Source organism: Ranitomeya variabilis, chromosome 4 (assembly GCF_051348905.1).
Source record: "Ranitomeya variabilis isolate aRanVar5 chromosome 4, aRanVar5.hap1, whole genome shotgun sequence".
Lineage (NCBI taxonomy): Eukaryota > Metazoa > Chordata > Amphibia > Anura > Dendrobatidae > Ranitomeya > Ranitomeya variabilis.
Genome location: NC_135235.1, coordinates 281,383,535 through 281,398,685, shown reverse-complemented (window position 1 = coordinate 281,398,685; position 15,151 = coordinate 281,383,535). Strand labels below are relative to the sequence as shown.

At 45.2% G+C, this 15,151-nt stretch overlaps 1 protein-coding gene across 2 annotated transcripts in view; it reads right to left on the bottom strand.

The window, feature by feature from the left end:
- Positions 1-15,151, bottom strand: part of NOC2L (NOC2 like nucleolar associated transcriptional repressor) — an 85,281-nt gene that overhangs the window by 27,235 nt on the left and 42,895 nt on the right. For both annotated transcript variants that reach the window (XM_077250031.1, XM_077250032.1), the window contains exon 12: positions 13,214-13,325. In XM_077250031.1, the coding sequence (XP_077106146.1) occupies positions 13,214-13,325 (112 nt within the window). The remainder of the gene's footprint in view (positions 1-13,213; positions 13,326-15,151) is intronic.

The following is a 15,151-nucleotide window of genomic DNA, read 5'->3' as shown; positions in this document are numbered from 1 at the left end:
AAAATTGACTGGAATTGAGATGGGACGCCATGTTGCATTTGGAGAGCCCCTGATGTGCCTAAACATTGAAACCCCCCACAAGTGACACCATTTTGGAAAGTAGACCCCCTAAGGATCTTATCTAGATGTGTGTTGGGCACTTTGACCCAACAAGTGCTTCACAGAAGTTTATAATGCAGAGCCGTAAAAATAAAAAATCATATTTTTTCACAAAAATGATCTTTTCGCCCCCAATTTTTTATTTTCCCAAGGGTAAGAGAAGAAATTGGACCCCAAAAATTGTTGTGCAATTTGTCCTGAGTACGCTGATACCCCATATGTGGGTGTAAACCATTGTTTGGGCGCAGGGCAGAGCTCGGAAGGGAAGGAGCGCCATTTGACTTTTCAATGCAAAATTGACTGGAATTGAGATGGGACGCCATGTTGCGTTTGGAGAGCCCCTGATGTGCCTAAACATTGAAACCCCCCACAAGTGACACCATTTTGGAAAGTAGACCCCTTAAGGAACTTATCTAGATGTGTGTTGAGCACTTTGACCCAACAAGTGCTTCACAGAAGTTTATAATGCAGAGCCGTAAAAATAAAAATCATATTTTTTCACAAAAATGATCTTTTCGCCCCCATTTTTTTATTTCCCCACGGGTAAGAGAAGAAATTAGACCACAAAAGTTGTTGTGCAATTTGTCCTGAGTACGACGATACCCCATATGTGGGGGTAAACCACTGTTTGGGCGCATAGCAGAGCTCGGAAGGGAAGGAGCGCTATTTTACTTTTCAATGCAAAATTGACTGGAATTAAGATGGGATGCCATGTTGCGTTTGGAGAGCCCCTGATGTGCCTAAACATTAAAAACCCCCACAAGTGACACCATTTTGGAAAGTAGACCCCCTAAGGAACTTATCTAGATGTGTTTTGATAGCTTTGAACCCCCAAGTGTTTCACTACAGTTTATAACGCAGAGCCGTGAAAATAAAAATTCTTTTTTTTTTTTTCACAAAAATGATTTTTAGCCCCCAGTTTTGTATTTTCACAAGGGTATCAGGATAAATTGGACCCCAAACTTTGTTGTCCAATTTGTCCTGAGTACGCTGATACCCCATATGTGGGGGGGAACCACTGTTTGGGTGCATGACAGAGCTCGGAAGGGAAGGAGCGTCATTTGGAATGCAGACTAAGGCTACGTTCACATTAGCGTTAAGCTAATTTGCGTCGGGTTTGCGTCGGCGACGCAGCGGCGACGCATGCGTCATGCGCCCCTATACTTAACATGGGGGACGCATGCGTTTTTTTGTGTTGCGTTGTGCGACACTTGCGTCTTTTTTGCCGCAAGCGTCGGACCAAGAAAACGCAGCAAGTTGCATTTTTCTTGCGTCCGATTTTCGGCAAAAACCGACGCATGCGTCGCAAAACGCAGCGTTTTTGCGTGCGTTTTGCCGCGTTTTTGCGTGCGTTGTGCGTTGCGTCGCCGACGCAGCGGCGCACAACGCTAGTGTGAACTTAGCCTAAAATGGATTGGTCTGCAGGCGTCACGTTGAATTTGCAGAGCCCCTGATGTACCCAAACAGTACAAACCTCCCACAAGTGACCCCATATCGGAAACTAGACCCCCCAAGGAACTTATCTAGATGTGTTGTGAGAACTTTGAACCCCCAACTGTTTCACTACAGTTTACAACGCAGAGCCGTGAAAATAAAAAATCTTTTTTTTCCCACAAAACTTATTTTTTGGCCCCCAGTTTTGTATTTTCCCAAGGGTAGCAGGAGAAATTGGACCCCAAAAGATGATGTCCAATTTGTCCTGAGTACGCTGATACCCAATATGTTGGGGTAAACCCCTGTTTGGGCACACGGGAGAGCTCTGAAGGGAAGGAGCACTGTTTTCCTTTTTCAACGCAGAATTGGCTGGAATTCAGATCGGATGCCATGTCCCATTTGGAGAGCCCCTGATGTGCCTAAACAGTGGAAACCCCCCAATTATAACTGAAACCCTAATCCAAACACATCCCTAACCCTAATCCCAACGGTAACCCTAACCACTCCTCTAACCCAGACACACCCAACCCTATTCCCAACCGTAAATGTAATCCAAACCCTAACCCTATCTTTAGCCCCAACCCTAACTGTAGCTCTAACCCTAGCCCTAACCCTAGCAATAACCCTAGCCCTATCACTAGCCCTAACACTAGCCGTAACACTAGCCCTAACCCTATCCCCAACCCTAGCCCTAACCCTAGCCCTAACCCTAGCCCCAACCCTAGCCCCAACCCTAGTCCTAACCCTTGCCCTAACCCTAGCCCTAACTCTAGTCCTAACTCTAGCCCTAACCCTAGCCCCAACCCTAGCCCTAACCCTTGCCCTAACCCTAGCCCTAACTCTAGTCCTAACCCTTGCCCTAACCCTAACCCTAGCCCTAACTCTAGTCCTAACCCTAGCCCCAACCCTAGCCCCAACCCTAGCCCTAACCCTAGCCCTAACCCTTGCCCTAACCCTAGCCCTAACCCTAGCCCTAACTCTAGCCCTAACTCTAGCCCTAACTCTAGCCCTAACCCTAACCCTAATGGGAAAATGGAAATAAATACATTTTTTAATTTTTTTTTTTCCCTAACTAAGGTGGTGATGAAGGGGGGTTTGATTTACTTTTATAGTGGCTTTTTTAGCGGATTTTTATGATTGGCAGCAGTCACACACTGAAAGACGCTTTTCATTGCAAAAAATATTTTTTGCGTTACCACATTTTGAGAGCTGTAATTTTTCCATATTTGAGTCCACAGAGTTATGTGAGATCTTGTTTTTTGCGGGACGCGTTGACGTTTTTATTGGTAACATTTTCGGACACGTGACATTTTTTGATCGCTTTTTATTCCGATTTTTGTGAGGCAGAGTGATCAAAAACCAGCTGTTCATGAATTTCTTTTGGGGGAGGCGTTTATCAATTTTACCAAACGCGGAACGGTATAAAGCAGTTTTATTCGTCGGGTCAGTACGATTACAGCGATATCTCATTTATATCATTTTTTTATGTTTTGGCGCTTTTATACGATAAAAACTATTTTATAGAAAAAATAATTATTTTGGTATCGCTTTATTCTCAGGACTATAACTTTTTTATTTTTTTGCTGATGATGCTGTATGGCGGCTCGTTTTTTGCGGGACAAGATGACGTTTTCAGCGGTACCATGGTTATTTATATCAGTCTTTTTGATCGCGTTATTCCACTTTTTGTTCGGCGGTATGGTAATAAAGCGTTGTTTTTTGCCTCGTTTTTTTTTTTTTCTTCTTACGGTGTTTACTGAAGGGGTTAACTAGTGGGGCAGTTTTATAGATTGGGTCGTTACGGACGCGGCGATACTAAATATGTGTACTTTTATTGTTTTTTTTATTTTATTTAGCTAAAGAAATGTATTTATGGGAATAATTTTTTTTTTTTTTTCTTTATTTAGGATATTTTTTTTTTTACACACATGTGGGGAATTTTTTTTTTACTTTTTTACTTTGTCCCAGGGGGGGACATCACAGATCATTGATCTGGCAGTGTGCACAGCACTCTGCCAGATCTGCGATCTGCTGTGCAGGGCTGCAGGCTTACCAAGTGTCTGCTCTGAGCAGGCACTCGGTAAGCCACCTCCCTCCCTGCAGGACCCGGATGCCGCGGCCATCTTGGATCCGGGACCTGCGGCGAGGAGGGAGGTAGGAGACCCTCGGAGCAACGCGATCACATCGCGTTGCTCCGGGGGTCTCAGGGAAGCCCGCAGGGAGCCCCCTCCCTGCGCGATGCTTCCCTATACCGCCGGTACACCGCGATCATGTTTGATCGCGGTGTGCCGGGGGTTAATGTGCCGGGGGCGGTCCGTGACCGCTCCTGGCACATAGTGCCGGATGTCAGCTGCGATAGTCAGCTGACACCCGGCCGCGATCGGCCGCGCTCCCCCCGTGAGCGCGGCCGATCGGCTATGACGTACTATCCCGTCGAGGGTCAGATAGGCCCAGGTCACCTCGACGGGATAGTACGTCTAAGGTCACAGAGGGGTTAAAGTACCGTACTTTTTTTCTCAACTTAAAAAAAACAAACAATAAACACAAAGTCGCCAATGCAGCTGTGGGCATACGCATCAAGGTTTGTACATCTGGGATGTCTTCCAGGACGGTTAACTTGCCAGAGGATTAGTATTTTCTAATTAATATGCAATTAACTAATGTGTCATTATGCAATTCCTCGGCTCTGACTTGTCAATGGAACGGCAGCAATAAGACGCGCCATTTCAGGACTTCTGATGACAACGACCCATCCATGCGTCAGCAACCTATGGCACTCCAGCTGTTGGAAAACTACAACTCCCAGCATACCCTGATAGCTGGAGCTGCAGGTTGCTGCCCCTGTACTAGAGAAACTCCTGTCTATGCGTCTTACTAAACTTGCAGCACTATAGGTGTGAGGAAACCACAACCCCCAACATGTATTAACAGTCTTAGTACATTCCAGCTGGTGGAAAACTACAACTCCGAGCACACCCTGATAGCTGGAGCGCTGCAAGTTGCTTCCCCTGTACTAGAGAAACTCCTGTCTATACATCTTACTAATCCTGCAGCACCATAGGTGTGGGGAAACCGCAACCCCCAACATGCATTAACTGTCTTAATACATTCCAGCTGGTGGAAAACTATAACTCAGTATGCTGCAACAGCTGGAGGGCCGCAGACTGATGATCCTAGAGTTTTAGATGTCCGACGACAGCAGGGGTCGTTAACCTGAGACAACTCTTGTTGGGCAACTACAACCCTCAGCATGCCCCGAGTGTCAATATTAGAGCATTCCCTGACAATAGGTCTTGCTACAGCAAACCTACGTCACTCCAGCTGTTGGGAATCCACAACTCCCAGCATGTTTGGAGCTGGAGTGCCGTAGGTTGCAGAAGCCTGTGCTATAGCATATGGATACCATAGAGGGCGTTTCCTCGCTCGGGACCCCCTCATCTATATACCAGAGGTTAGCCAGCATGTATTGGTAATGTATACCCAGACAGGGCATCTTCCCAGGAATAACACGAACGCCAGGGGTGAGAAAAGCTAAAAAGGGCTTGTATTAATGACGTAACTCCTCTAATCTGCGGCGGCCAAGAGCAGGAATCCAATATCTCTGCTGCCTGCAATATACCGGCACGACTGCTGGGAAAGATGTCCAAATGTTTCGTAAACCAATAAGAAAATTTATTCACACGTCCATCTTCCAAGACTTTGGCTTCAAAGTCTTCCATGGGTTTTATGAGCGAGGAATGTGATTTTACGAAGTGCTCCCATGTATATATTCCCAAAACGATAAAGGCACCCTTCTTCATCTCCAAATCAATCACGATCCACTCTGCAGGCGGATATGCTGCGCCATAAAGCAGCGCTATCAAAAAGGTTTCCCTATTATTTTTTATGTGGAACAAAAGTTGTGAGTGTAATAAAATCAATTATTGATGGATTATAAGGAAGTTTTAACATAAGCCAGAAGTTCCAGCAAGAGAAGATCAGACGTTCAGTAGTTTTCCCTTATGTCTGGCCAATAGGGGCAAGGATGCAATGGAATTTATGGTTTACAATCTAACACTTCATGTACAAAAAAAGAAAGAAAAAAATATAAGTCTACCAGTTTCTCAAAGGAGGGAAAAAAATAAAGATTTATCAAAATAGTTTTTGTAGTTTGTCACAACACCATTTGCATAAAATAATAAAACGTGAAGACTTTCAGCTGAATATTGTGCAAACCAAGAACCTCCAGCACAATCTGCAGGGAGAGGAGGTGAGAACCTCCAGCACAATCTGCAGGGGGAGGAGAGAGAGAACCTCCAGCACAGTCTGCAGGGAGAGGAGGAGAGAACCTCCAGCACAATCTGCAGGGGGAGGAGAGAACCTCCAGCACAATCTGCAGGGAGAGGAGGAGAGAACCTCCAGCACAATCTGCAGGGAGAGGAGGAGAGAACCTCCAGCACAATCTGCAGGGAGAGGAGGAGAGAACCTCCAGAACAATCTGTAGGGAGAGGAGGAGAGAACCTCCAGAACAATCTGCAGGGAGAGGAGGAGAGAACCTCCAACACAATCTGCAGGGAGAGGAGGAGAGACCCTCCAGCACAATCTGCAGGGAGAGGAGAGACCCTCCAGCACAATCTGCAGGGAGAGGAGGAGAGACCCTCCAGCACAATCTGCAGGGAGAGGGGGAGGAGTGAATCTCCAGCACAATCTGCAGGGAGAGGAGGAGACACCCTCCAGCACAATCTGCAGAGAGAGGAGAGACCCTCCAGCACAATTTGCAGGGAGAGGAGGAGAGAATCTAAAGCACAATCTGCAGGGAGAGGAGGAGAGAACCTCCAGCACAATCTGCAGGCAGAGGAGGAGAGAACCTCCAGCACAATCTGCAGGGAGAGGAGGAGAGAACCACCAGCACAATCTGCAGGGAGAGGAGGAGAGAAACTCCAGCACCATCTGCAGGGAGAGGAGAGAGAGAGAACCTCCATCACAATCTGCAGGGAGAGGAGAGAACCTCCAGCACAATCTGCAGGGAGAGGAGAGAACCTCCAGAACAATCTGTAGGGAGAGGAGGAGAGAACCTCCAGAACAATCTGCAGGGAGAGGAGGAGAGAACCTCCAACACAATCTGCAGGGAGAGGAGGAGAGACCCTCCAGCACAATCTGCAGGGAGAGGAGGAGAGACCCTCCAGCACAATCTGCAGGGAGAGGGGGAGGAGTGAATCTCCAGCACAATCTGCAGGGAGAGGAGGAGACACCCTCCAGCACAATCTGCAGAGAGAGGAGAGACCCTCCAGCACAATTTGCAGGGAGAGGAGGAGAGAATCTAAAGCACAATCTGCAGGGAGAGGAGGAGAGAACCTCCAGCACAATCTGCAGGCAGAGGAGGAGAGAACCTCCAGCACAATCTGCAGGGAGAGGAGAGAACCACCAGCACAATCTGCAGGGAGAGGAGGAGAGAACCTCCAGCACAATCTGCAGGGAGAGGAGGAGAGAACCACCAGCACAATCTGCAGGGAGAGGAGGAGAGAACCTCCAGCACAATCTGCAGGGAGAGGAGGAGAGAACCTCCAGCACAATCTGCAGGGAGAGAACCTCCAGCACAATCTGCAGGGAGAGAACCTCCCGCACAATCTGCAGGGAGAGAACCTCCAGCACAATCTGCAGGGAGAGAAGGAGAGACCCTCCAGCACAATCTGCAGGGAGAGGAGGAGAGAACCTCCAGCACAATCTGCAGGGAGAGGAGAGAACCTCCAGCACAATCTGCAGGGGGAGGAGGAGAGAACCTCCAGCACAGTCTGCAGGGAGAGGAGAGAGAACCTCCAGCACAATCTGCAGGGAGAGGGGGAGGAGAGAACCTACAGCACAGTCTGCAGGGAGAGGGGAGGAGAGAACCTCCAGCACAATTTGCTAAAAATACAAAAGCATTCAAGTCCCTCATTGATAAATTTCCAATGTTCAGTGAAGCAAAGATAAAGAAAGGAGTCTTTATTGGACCTCAGATACGTGAGGTTCTACAAGATGAGGAGTTTCTCTGTTTGTTGAAGCCAAGGAAAACTGCTGCACGGGTAGCATTCGCATTAGTGGTAACTCATTTTTTGGGAAACTCGAGAGCAGATAACTTTGAAGAGTTGGTGGAAAAGCTCAGCACATAAGGATCTTGGCTGTAACATGTCCTTAAAGATTCATTTCTTACATTCGCATCTACACATTTCCCCACTGAACTGCGGAGCAGTGAGCAACGAGCACGACAAGAGACTTCACCAAGATATTGCTGCTATGGAGAAAAGATCTCAAGGAAAATGGAATCCATCAATGCTTGCAGATTACTGTGGATGATTGTAAGAGATGATCTGTTGCAGGAGTACAAGAGACAAGCAAAAAAGAGTGGTCACTGAAGACCAAATTTTTTAGTGCAATTTCTTTAACTTAATAATTCGCAATAGTGTTTGGACATAACATATACATAGATAAACAAACACAATATATATTACATACAAAACATATTTTAAAGTAACAAAACTTTTATGCATTAATTATATGTAGCAGTAAAAGGAAAACTCTTTGATATCATAAAAACAAGGGCCAACTAACAATTTTCATTGTTCGATTTGAATTCAGGAGGTGAAAATCATTAGGAAATGGCCCATTTGATAACTGAACCCAACAACTTTTGAAAATCAGTAGAACGGTTATCAGACCTTCATCAGAAACAATGATTAACACAGCAACGACAAAACAAAAATAAAACAAAAGAACATCTGTTGGGATGAAGCACAGAAAACCGCTCTACACAATGGAGCCGAGCGCGCCTGTGTTCTCTACGAGAGCTGCTGTCAGTCTTCTACGCCTTATTTAAAGGGCCACTGAAATTCAGAGTCAGATACAGATCTGACCCCGCTGAAATTGTGGGATCTGGTGACTTCAGTCTAATCTGATGTCAGACATTTTAACGGGTCGCTAAACTAGAGGTGAAACGGGCTAAGCAGCAAGAGGCAGGGTGAGCAGTTTATAGGTTCTAAAAGCTAATTCACTCAACTGAGCTCTTCTATTGACCGCAGGTCCGCACTCCACCGCAGATCTCACGACATGAATTAATACCCTCTGGTGCATTTATTGAAGCTATTAGTTTGGGTCAAGAGATCCGAGGTGACCTGCCGACGATCCATAAATGCAAACATATGTCCACTGAATGCATATGCGCACACACTTACATTCTGTTTGTCTAGTGGCCTGATTGGTGACCTACTGACCCCTATGGAACACTGACCCCGACACGGAACCCTGACTCCAGAAGTGCACGGGTTATTTGCGTCATATGGATATCCTGGTTTAAAACTTGCAGCATGTCCAATCTGCTTCTGTAAGGAGGCTTCCACTGTGAATTCAATCATTTAATTAGAAAACGGTTCTTGTAAAACCATTAGAAGACGGGAATCTGTCTTGTTTACAAAAGGGCACGGTGAATGCGCAGACTTTACAACCTCAGGTGTCTGAGATTAACAGCTCCTGCTTTCTCCATCCAAGTTGCTCCCAATACCACCAACTAGGGGCACCATCAAATTGCATCGGGAGAATAATTCATGAAAATATCAGAAGCGATTCAATCCTTTCGACTTTTCTTAATGGCTTGAGTATCCCCCACCACCTCAATAAAAAACTAATAACAATCCCAAGTTATTAAAATGAAGCCAGAAGTATTTAAAGGGCACCTGCTATTAAGAAAAAAAAAATGGTAGAGGGAGCCAATCTCAAGTCTGTAATCTTATCAGGATGGAATAAAAGTAGTTGTCTTACGAAGAGGACACCCATCCATTCTCCCTTTGACAGGGATCAGCAAATTTTGGCACTTCGCCTATTGAGAAACTATAACTTCGACAGCCATGGTCGTCTTATACGTTGACGATGATGAATCCTCTCATTAAGATCCTCAACGTAAATGAGCAAAATGATCCACGACATGAGTATTGCTCATTATTCACGGGATTGGTCTTGCATATAAAATAAAGAAAGAAAAATGTAAACGACCTCCTATTCAAGGAATTCTCTCCACTTATTAGAAGATTTAACTAACGGGATGATATCACTGCCCGGCCATCGTATCCTGTAAACGGGCCTTAAGAGATGCGCAGCTCCGCAGCCAAGTGTTAAATGACTAATGAAGGCTTGGCTCAGCTGATGAGCCGAACACTTACCGGCACCAGAAAATCAAAAATATAGCATGCGAAATGCAGAATATTTTTCTTACATCAGAACTTAATACATTTATACCTGTTTTATTCCCACTTCCTTCTGTATGATTTAGCCCTAAAATAAAAGGGTATTTGTATAAAATAAAATCTAATTATTAGAGCCGCTGGGTATCCTATAAATGGGCAACAGAGACTGACTGATGTAATCTGAAAGTGGCCAGTACTACTAATACTGATTACCTGTCCTGAGACTAGGTCATCAGTATTAAAACCGGTGGGAGTCCAACATCTAGCACCACCCATGATCAGCTGTCATTAGCTCCGGTGATGGCTCCTTTACACCAGACCACCTCCGGAGCTAATAAAAGCAGATTACGGAAAGTGTTGGGTGCCGCCGTTGCACCGATCACCCATTTCATGTATATCCAGTCTCTGAGTTCTATGGTCAGCTGGTGGGGGGGGGGGGTCAGAACCTCTAAAATTGGTATTTTAACCCCCTACCAACATGTCAGACATACATCAGGTCCAAGCTTCTGTAGCAGACCATCTGCTGGGATCAGATAATTTTTAATTAGGACAGTTTAACCCCATTAGATGCTGCAATCAACTGCAGCCACTGCATCTAAACGGTTAGACAAGGGTGACATCTTCTTTCACCCCATTAGCTCTCCTGAACAGGTTTTTAGTGCTTGAAAAAAAAAATCAACTAAAGTTTAAAGTTTTATATAATTTACTGCCATTCACCTATCCCCTTCTCTTCCTGCATGTGTCATTAAAGGGATTTGCTGCTTTTTTATTAGAAGTTCTGATCCTGTTAACCGCAGCTATGGCCGACCCCCATGGAGTCTGCCCGACAGCAAGTGATAATGCCACAACCAAGAGTGAAGTAGCTGATGAAGCCATCGGGGTGGCAGATCCTGTATGGAACGGTGCAGCCCACCTGATATACACCTGTATTGTATAGCAATCTAGTCTGAAACTAACCCGCAACACAAAAGCATTGCAGAGAGGTCCAGAAGGATGGAAAATAAGGAGAGAAAAAAGCAGCCTGCAATGTAGATAAGTATATCTGATGAGCAATGACGGAGCCTGTTCACGACTCCCCAGTGGAAATGTGCGGCAGGCAGAAGTCACGGACCTGCCGGGAGGGGAAGAGAAAGGATCACAGAGCTGGCAAGGAACAGAAGGATGTGGGCTGGACAGAGCCAAGCAGCCGCAAAAGTATTTCCTTCCACTGAACAACATCTTGGCTGTGGGACAGGCCGAGCATCACGAGGCAGCACAAACCTCCGCCGCTTCCCATTTTCAATCCCAATGCTACCAAAAAGCAAACTAGAGCCAAGAACAGCAATAAAAAAAAAACCTCCACCCAAACCTCACCCGCTGCAGCACCATCACTGCCGGACTTGGCCAGGAGAGAGCGAGGTTAGGAGTTTAAAAAAAAAAAAAAAAAAATTATATATATATATATATATATATATATATATATATATATATATATATATATATATATATATATATATATATATATATATATATATATATATATATATATATATTGAAAGCTGAGGCTGACGATCAAAAAGGAAAATGTGGCGAGAAGGTGACGTATGGCTGCACAGACAGAGGACATTAATATTAGGTGGATATGAATCACCCAGAGGCTACGTTTCAGACCTGATGCTGATGGGATGAGCTGGAGCTTAGCAACTCACACAGCTACTATGGTGCGATCCTGCTCCGCGGATGATAAACCTCCTGCCTATTAGCGGACGGGGTAGAACTTGTCAATCAACAGGAGCAGCAGCAAGACCTCAACATTCGCACAGGAGGAAACGATGGAAGGAAACATTAAACGCCGGAGTCGGCAAAGATCAGATATAAACATGCAATATGCAGCATCATGGAGCGAGGCGACTGCTAAACCAAGACTACGCCTGGTACTTAATGCGTCTTAGGGCACAGTCAGACGTGCGTACATATCGGAGCGAGATCGGAACGTAGTAACTGGCCACGGCTCTCCCGACCCAAGCGTGATGGTTAATACATTTCTATGCAGCTGTTAGGTCTGAGTCGGTAAAGTCGCCGGCCAGTCCGTGCACTGCGTTCCACTATCGCTCCAACTTATACGCCGTTACAAAGAGCTGTTAACCCCGTAAAGACATGGCCTAGATTAAAGATTGTCTTAAAAAAAAAAAAAAAAGGTTTTCGGTTGCACTCCAGCAGGGAGCAGGGCCGGTAACGTGACACGTTCATTAGAATAGGACACGATAACTGACCCGGCAGATACAGAAGATCTGACGTCACCGGCCTTGTTCACCTCTGGATGCAGAAATTATTTTTGTTTTTTTACTTTAATTTTTCTTTTATTCTCGCCTTCCAAAAGAAATTACTTTATTTTTCTGCCAGCACAGAATTAAGAGGGATTCTTTTTTTTTTAATCATGACGAGTTGTATTTTTATTACTAGTGCCATTTAACTTACCATATGAAAGATGTAAAAAAAGAAAAAATGTTAAAAAAAAACAACTTTGAAGTGGGAAAAGAAAAAAATAATCTGCAGCAGTTTGCACAAATCAGTTGGAGATTGGAACGCAGTGCACGGACTGGCCGCGGCTCTCCCCACCACAGCGCGGCAGCCTCAGCACCTGAGTGTGCCCATATAGTGTTATGGTTAATTCTGGCTATTAGATTAGGGTGTTGGCTGGCATGGCACGCATCCCATGTGCCCACAGTAACTGCGCATTGTGCCAGTACCGGGTTACAGGGACAACCCGCTCACTACAGCTCAGTATTGTAGCACAGGGTAACAAGGGGCTAAAGGGAAGGGAATGTAAAGTAGCCTGCTGACCAGGAGTTAATAACTGATGACCTATCCGTAGGATTGGTCATCAATATAAGATCGGAGGAGGTGAGATGCCCCCACAGACCCCCAGCTGAATATAGCTGGAAAAATGCTAAATTTTAGCAATGTCTGGATTAGTCGCCGCCATCTTCGATTCATTGCTCATGCATAGTTAACTATTACTTAGAGGGGCATCACAGCAAGATTTGCCCGCACTTGCCATCAGATGGGACAACCATGGTCAGCGAGGATGAAGAAGAGGCCATACGTTTTCCCCTGCAGTCTGGGCGCTGTGTCAGTCGGCTTTGCTTGGGTTGCAGTTCTCGGCACAGCGTCTAGACAGAAGTGGTGCTGTGCAGAAACGATGCTGCCGAGGCCTCTCCGTCCTCCTGATTGACAGGAGTCCTCTGCAGTCAGGCTCCCACAAATCAGCAAGTGACAGCAGCACGCCACAATTTATCTTCTCCCGGATTCATATAAAATCCATGAGAAGCAAAAAATTTATGTGAAAAAATACTGACACCTAGATCTATATACAGCAGGAATTTTACCTCCTGTATAGAGATCGCTGAATGTGAGCACATGGGGATTTTTGCTCCTGCAAGTTCGGGGTAACATGAGAAAAGCGCCGCCATAGACCGTGCAGGATCAGAGTGACGCAGAGAACGTACCTCCTGGATAAAGGGTAATATAGGGATGAAGACTCCGGTGCTTTCTGACAGCAGGGTCAGCGCTCGGACACAGTGCATCCGCAGGGGGAAGTAACGGATAGTCGGGACCAGTCTGTAGAAAAAAGGGACAAGTATTAACACAGCATAATACAGCGGCTCTAGAAAACAAGATGGTGGCCCAGTACTACAGCGATGTATAGGAATACAGCTGTGTGGCCATAGGAGAAAAGCCGGGCTTAATCGTCAAGTTTAACCTTATGTAGTAGCTTATATGCATTAACCCCTTCATGACCCAGCCTATTTTGACCTTAATGACCTGGCCGTTGTTTTGCAATTCTGACCAGTGTCCCTTTATGAGGTAATAACTCAGGAACGCTTCAACGGATCCTGGCGGTTCGGAGATTGTTTTTTCGTGACATATTGGGCTTCATGTTAGTGGTAAATTTAAGTCGATAATTTTTGCGTTTATTTGTGAAAAAAAATGGAAATTTGGCTAAAATTTAGAAAATTTCGCAATTTTCAAATTTTGAATTTTTGTTCTGGTAAACGAGAGTTATGTGACACAAAATAGTTAATAAATAACATTACCCATGTCTACTTTACATCAGCACAATTTTGGAAACAAAATTTTTTTTTGCTAGGAAGTTAAGGGTTAAAATTTGACCAGCGATTTCTCATTTTTACAACGAAATTTACAAAACCATTTTTTTTAGGGACCACCTCACATTTGAAGTCAGTTTGAGGGGTCTATATGGCTGAAAATACCCAAAAGTGACACCATTCTAAAAACTGCACCCCTCAAGGTGCTCAAAACCACATTCAAGAAGTTTGTTAACTCTTCAGGTGCTTCACAGCAGCAGAAGCAACATGGAAGGAAAAAATGAACATTTAACTTTTTATTCACAAAAATGATCTTTTAGCAACAATTTTTTTATTTTCCCAAGGGTAAAAAGAGAAACTGGACCCCAACAATTATAGTACAATTTGTCCTGAGTACGCCGATACCCCATATGTAGGGGGGGGGGCACCACTGTTTGGGCGCACGACAGGGCTCGGAAGGGAAGGCGCGCCATTTGACTTTTTCAATGAAAAATTGGTTCCAATCTTTAGCAGACACCATGTCGCGTTTGGAGAGCCCCTGTGTGCCTAAACATTGGAGCTCCCCCACAAGTGACCCCATTTTGGAAACTAGACCCCCCAAGGAGCTTATCTAGATGCATAGTGAGCACTTTGAACCCCCAGGTGCTTCACAAATTGATCCATAAAAATGAAAAAGTACTTTTTTCACAAAAAATTTCTTTTAGCCTCAATTTTTTCATTTCCACATAGGCAACAGGATAAAATGGATCCTAAAATTTATTGGGAAATTTCTCCTGAGTACACTGATATCTCACATGTGGGGGTAAACCACTGTTTGGGCACACGGCAGGGCTCGGAAGGTAAGGAGCGCCATTTGACTTTTTGAATGAAAAATTAGCTCCAATCGTTAGCGGACACCATGTCGCATTTGGAGAGCCCCTGTGTGCCTAAACATTGGAGCTCCCCCACGTGTCCACATTTTGGAAACTAGACCTCCCATGGAACTAATCTAGATGTGCGGTGACCACTTTAAACCCCTAAGTGCTTCACAGAAGTTTATAACGCAGAGCCGTGAACATAAAAATCATTTTTCTTTCCTCAAAAATTATTTTTTAGCCCGCAATTTTTTATTTTCACAAGAGTAACAGGAGAAATTGGACCCCAAAAGTTGTTGTTCAGTTTGTCCTGAGTACGCTGACACCCCATATGTGGGGGGGGAACCACTGTTTGGGCACACGTCGGGGCTCGGAAGGAAAGTAGTGACGTTTTGGAATGCAGACTTTGATGGAATGGTCTGCAGGCGTCACGTTGCGTTTGCAGAGCCCCTGATGTGCCTAAACAGTAGAAACCCCCCACAAG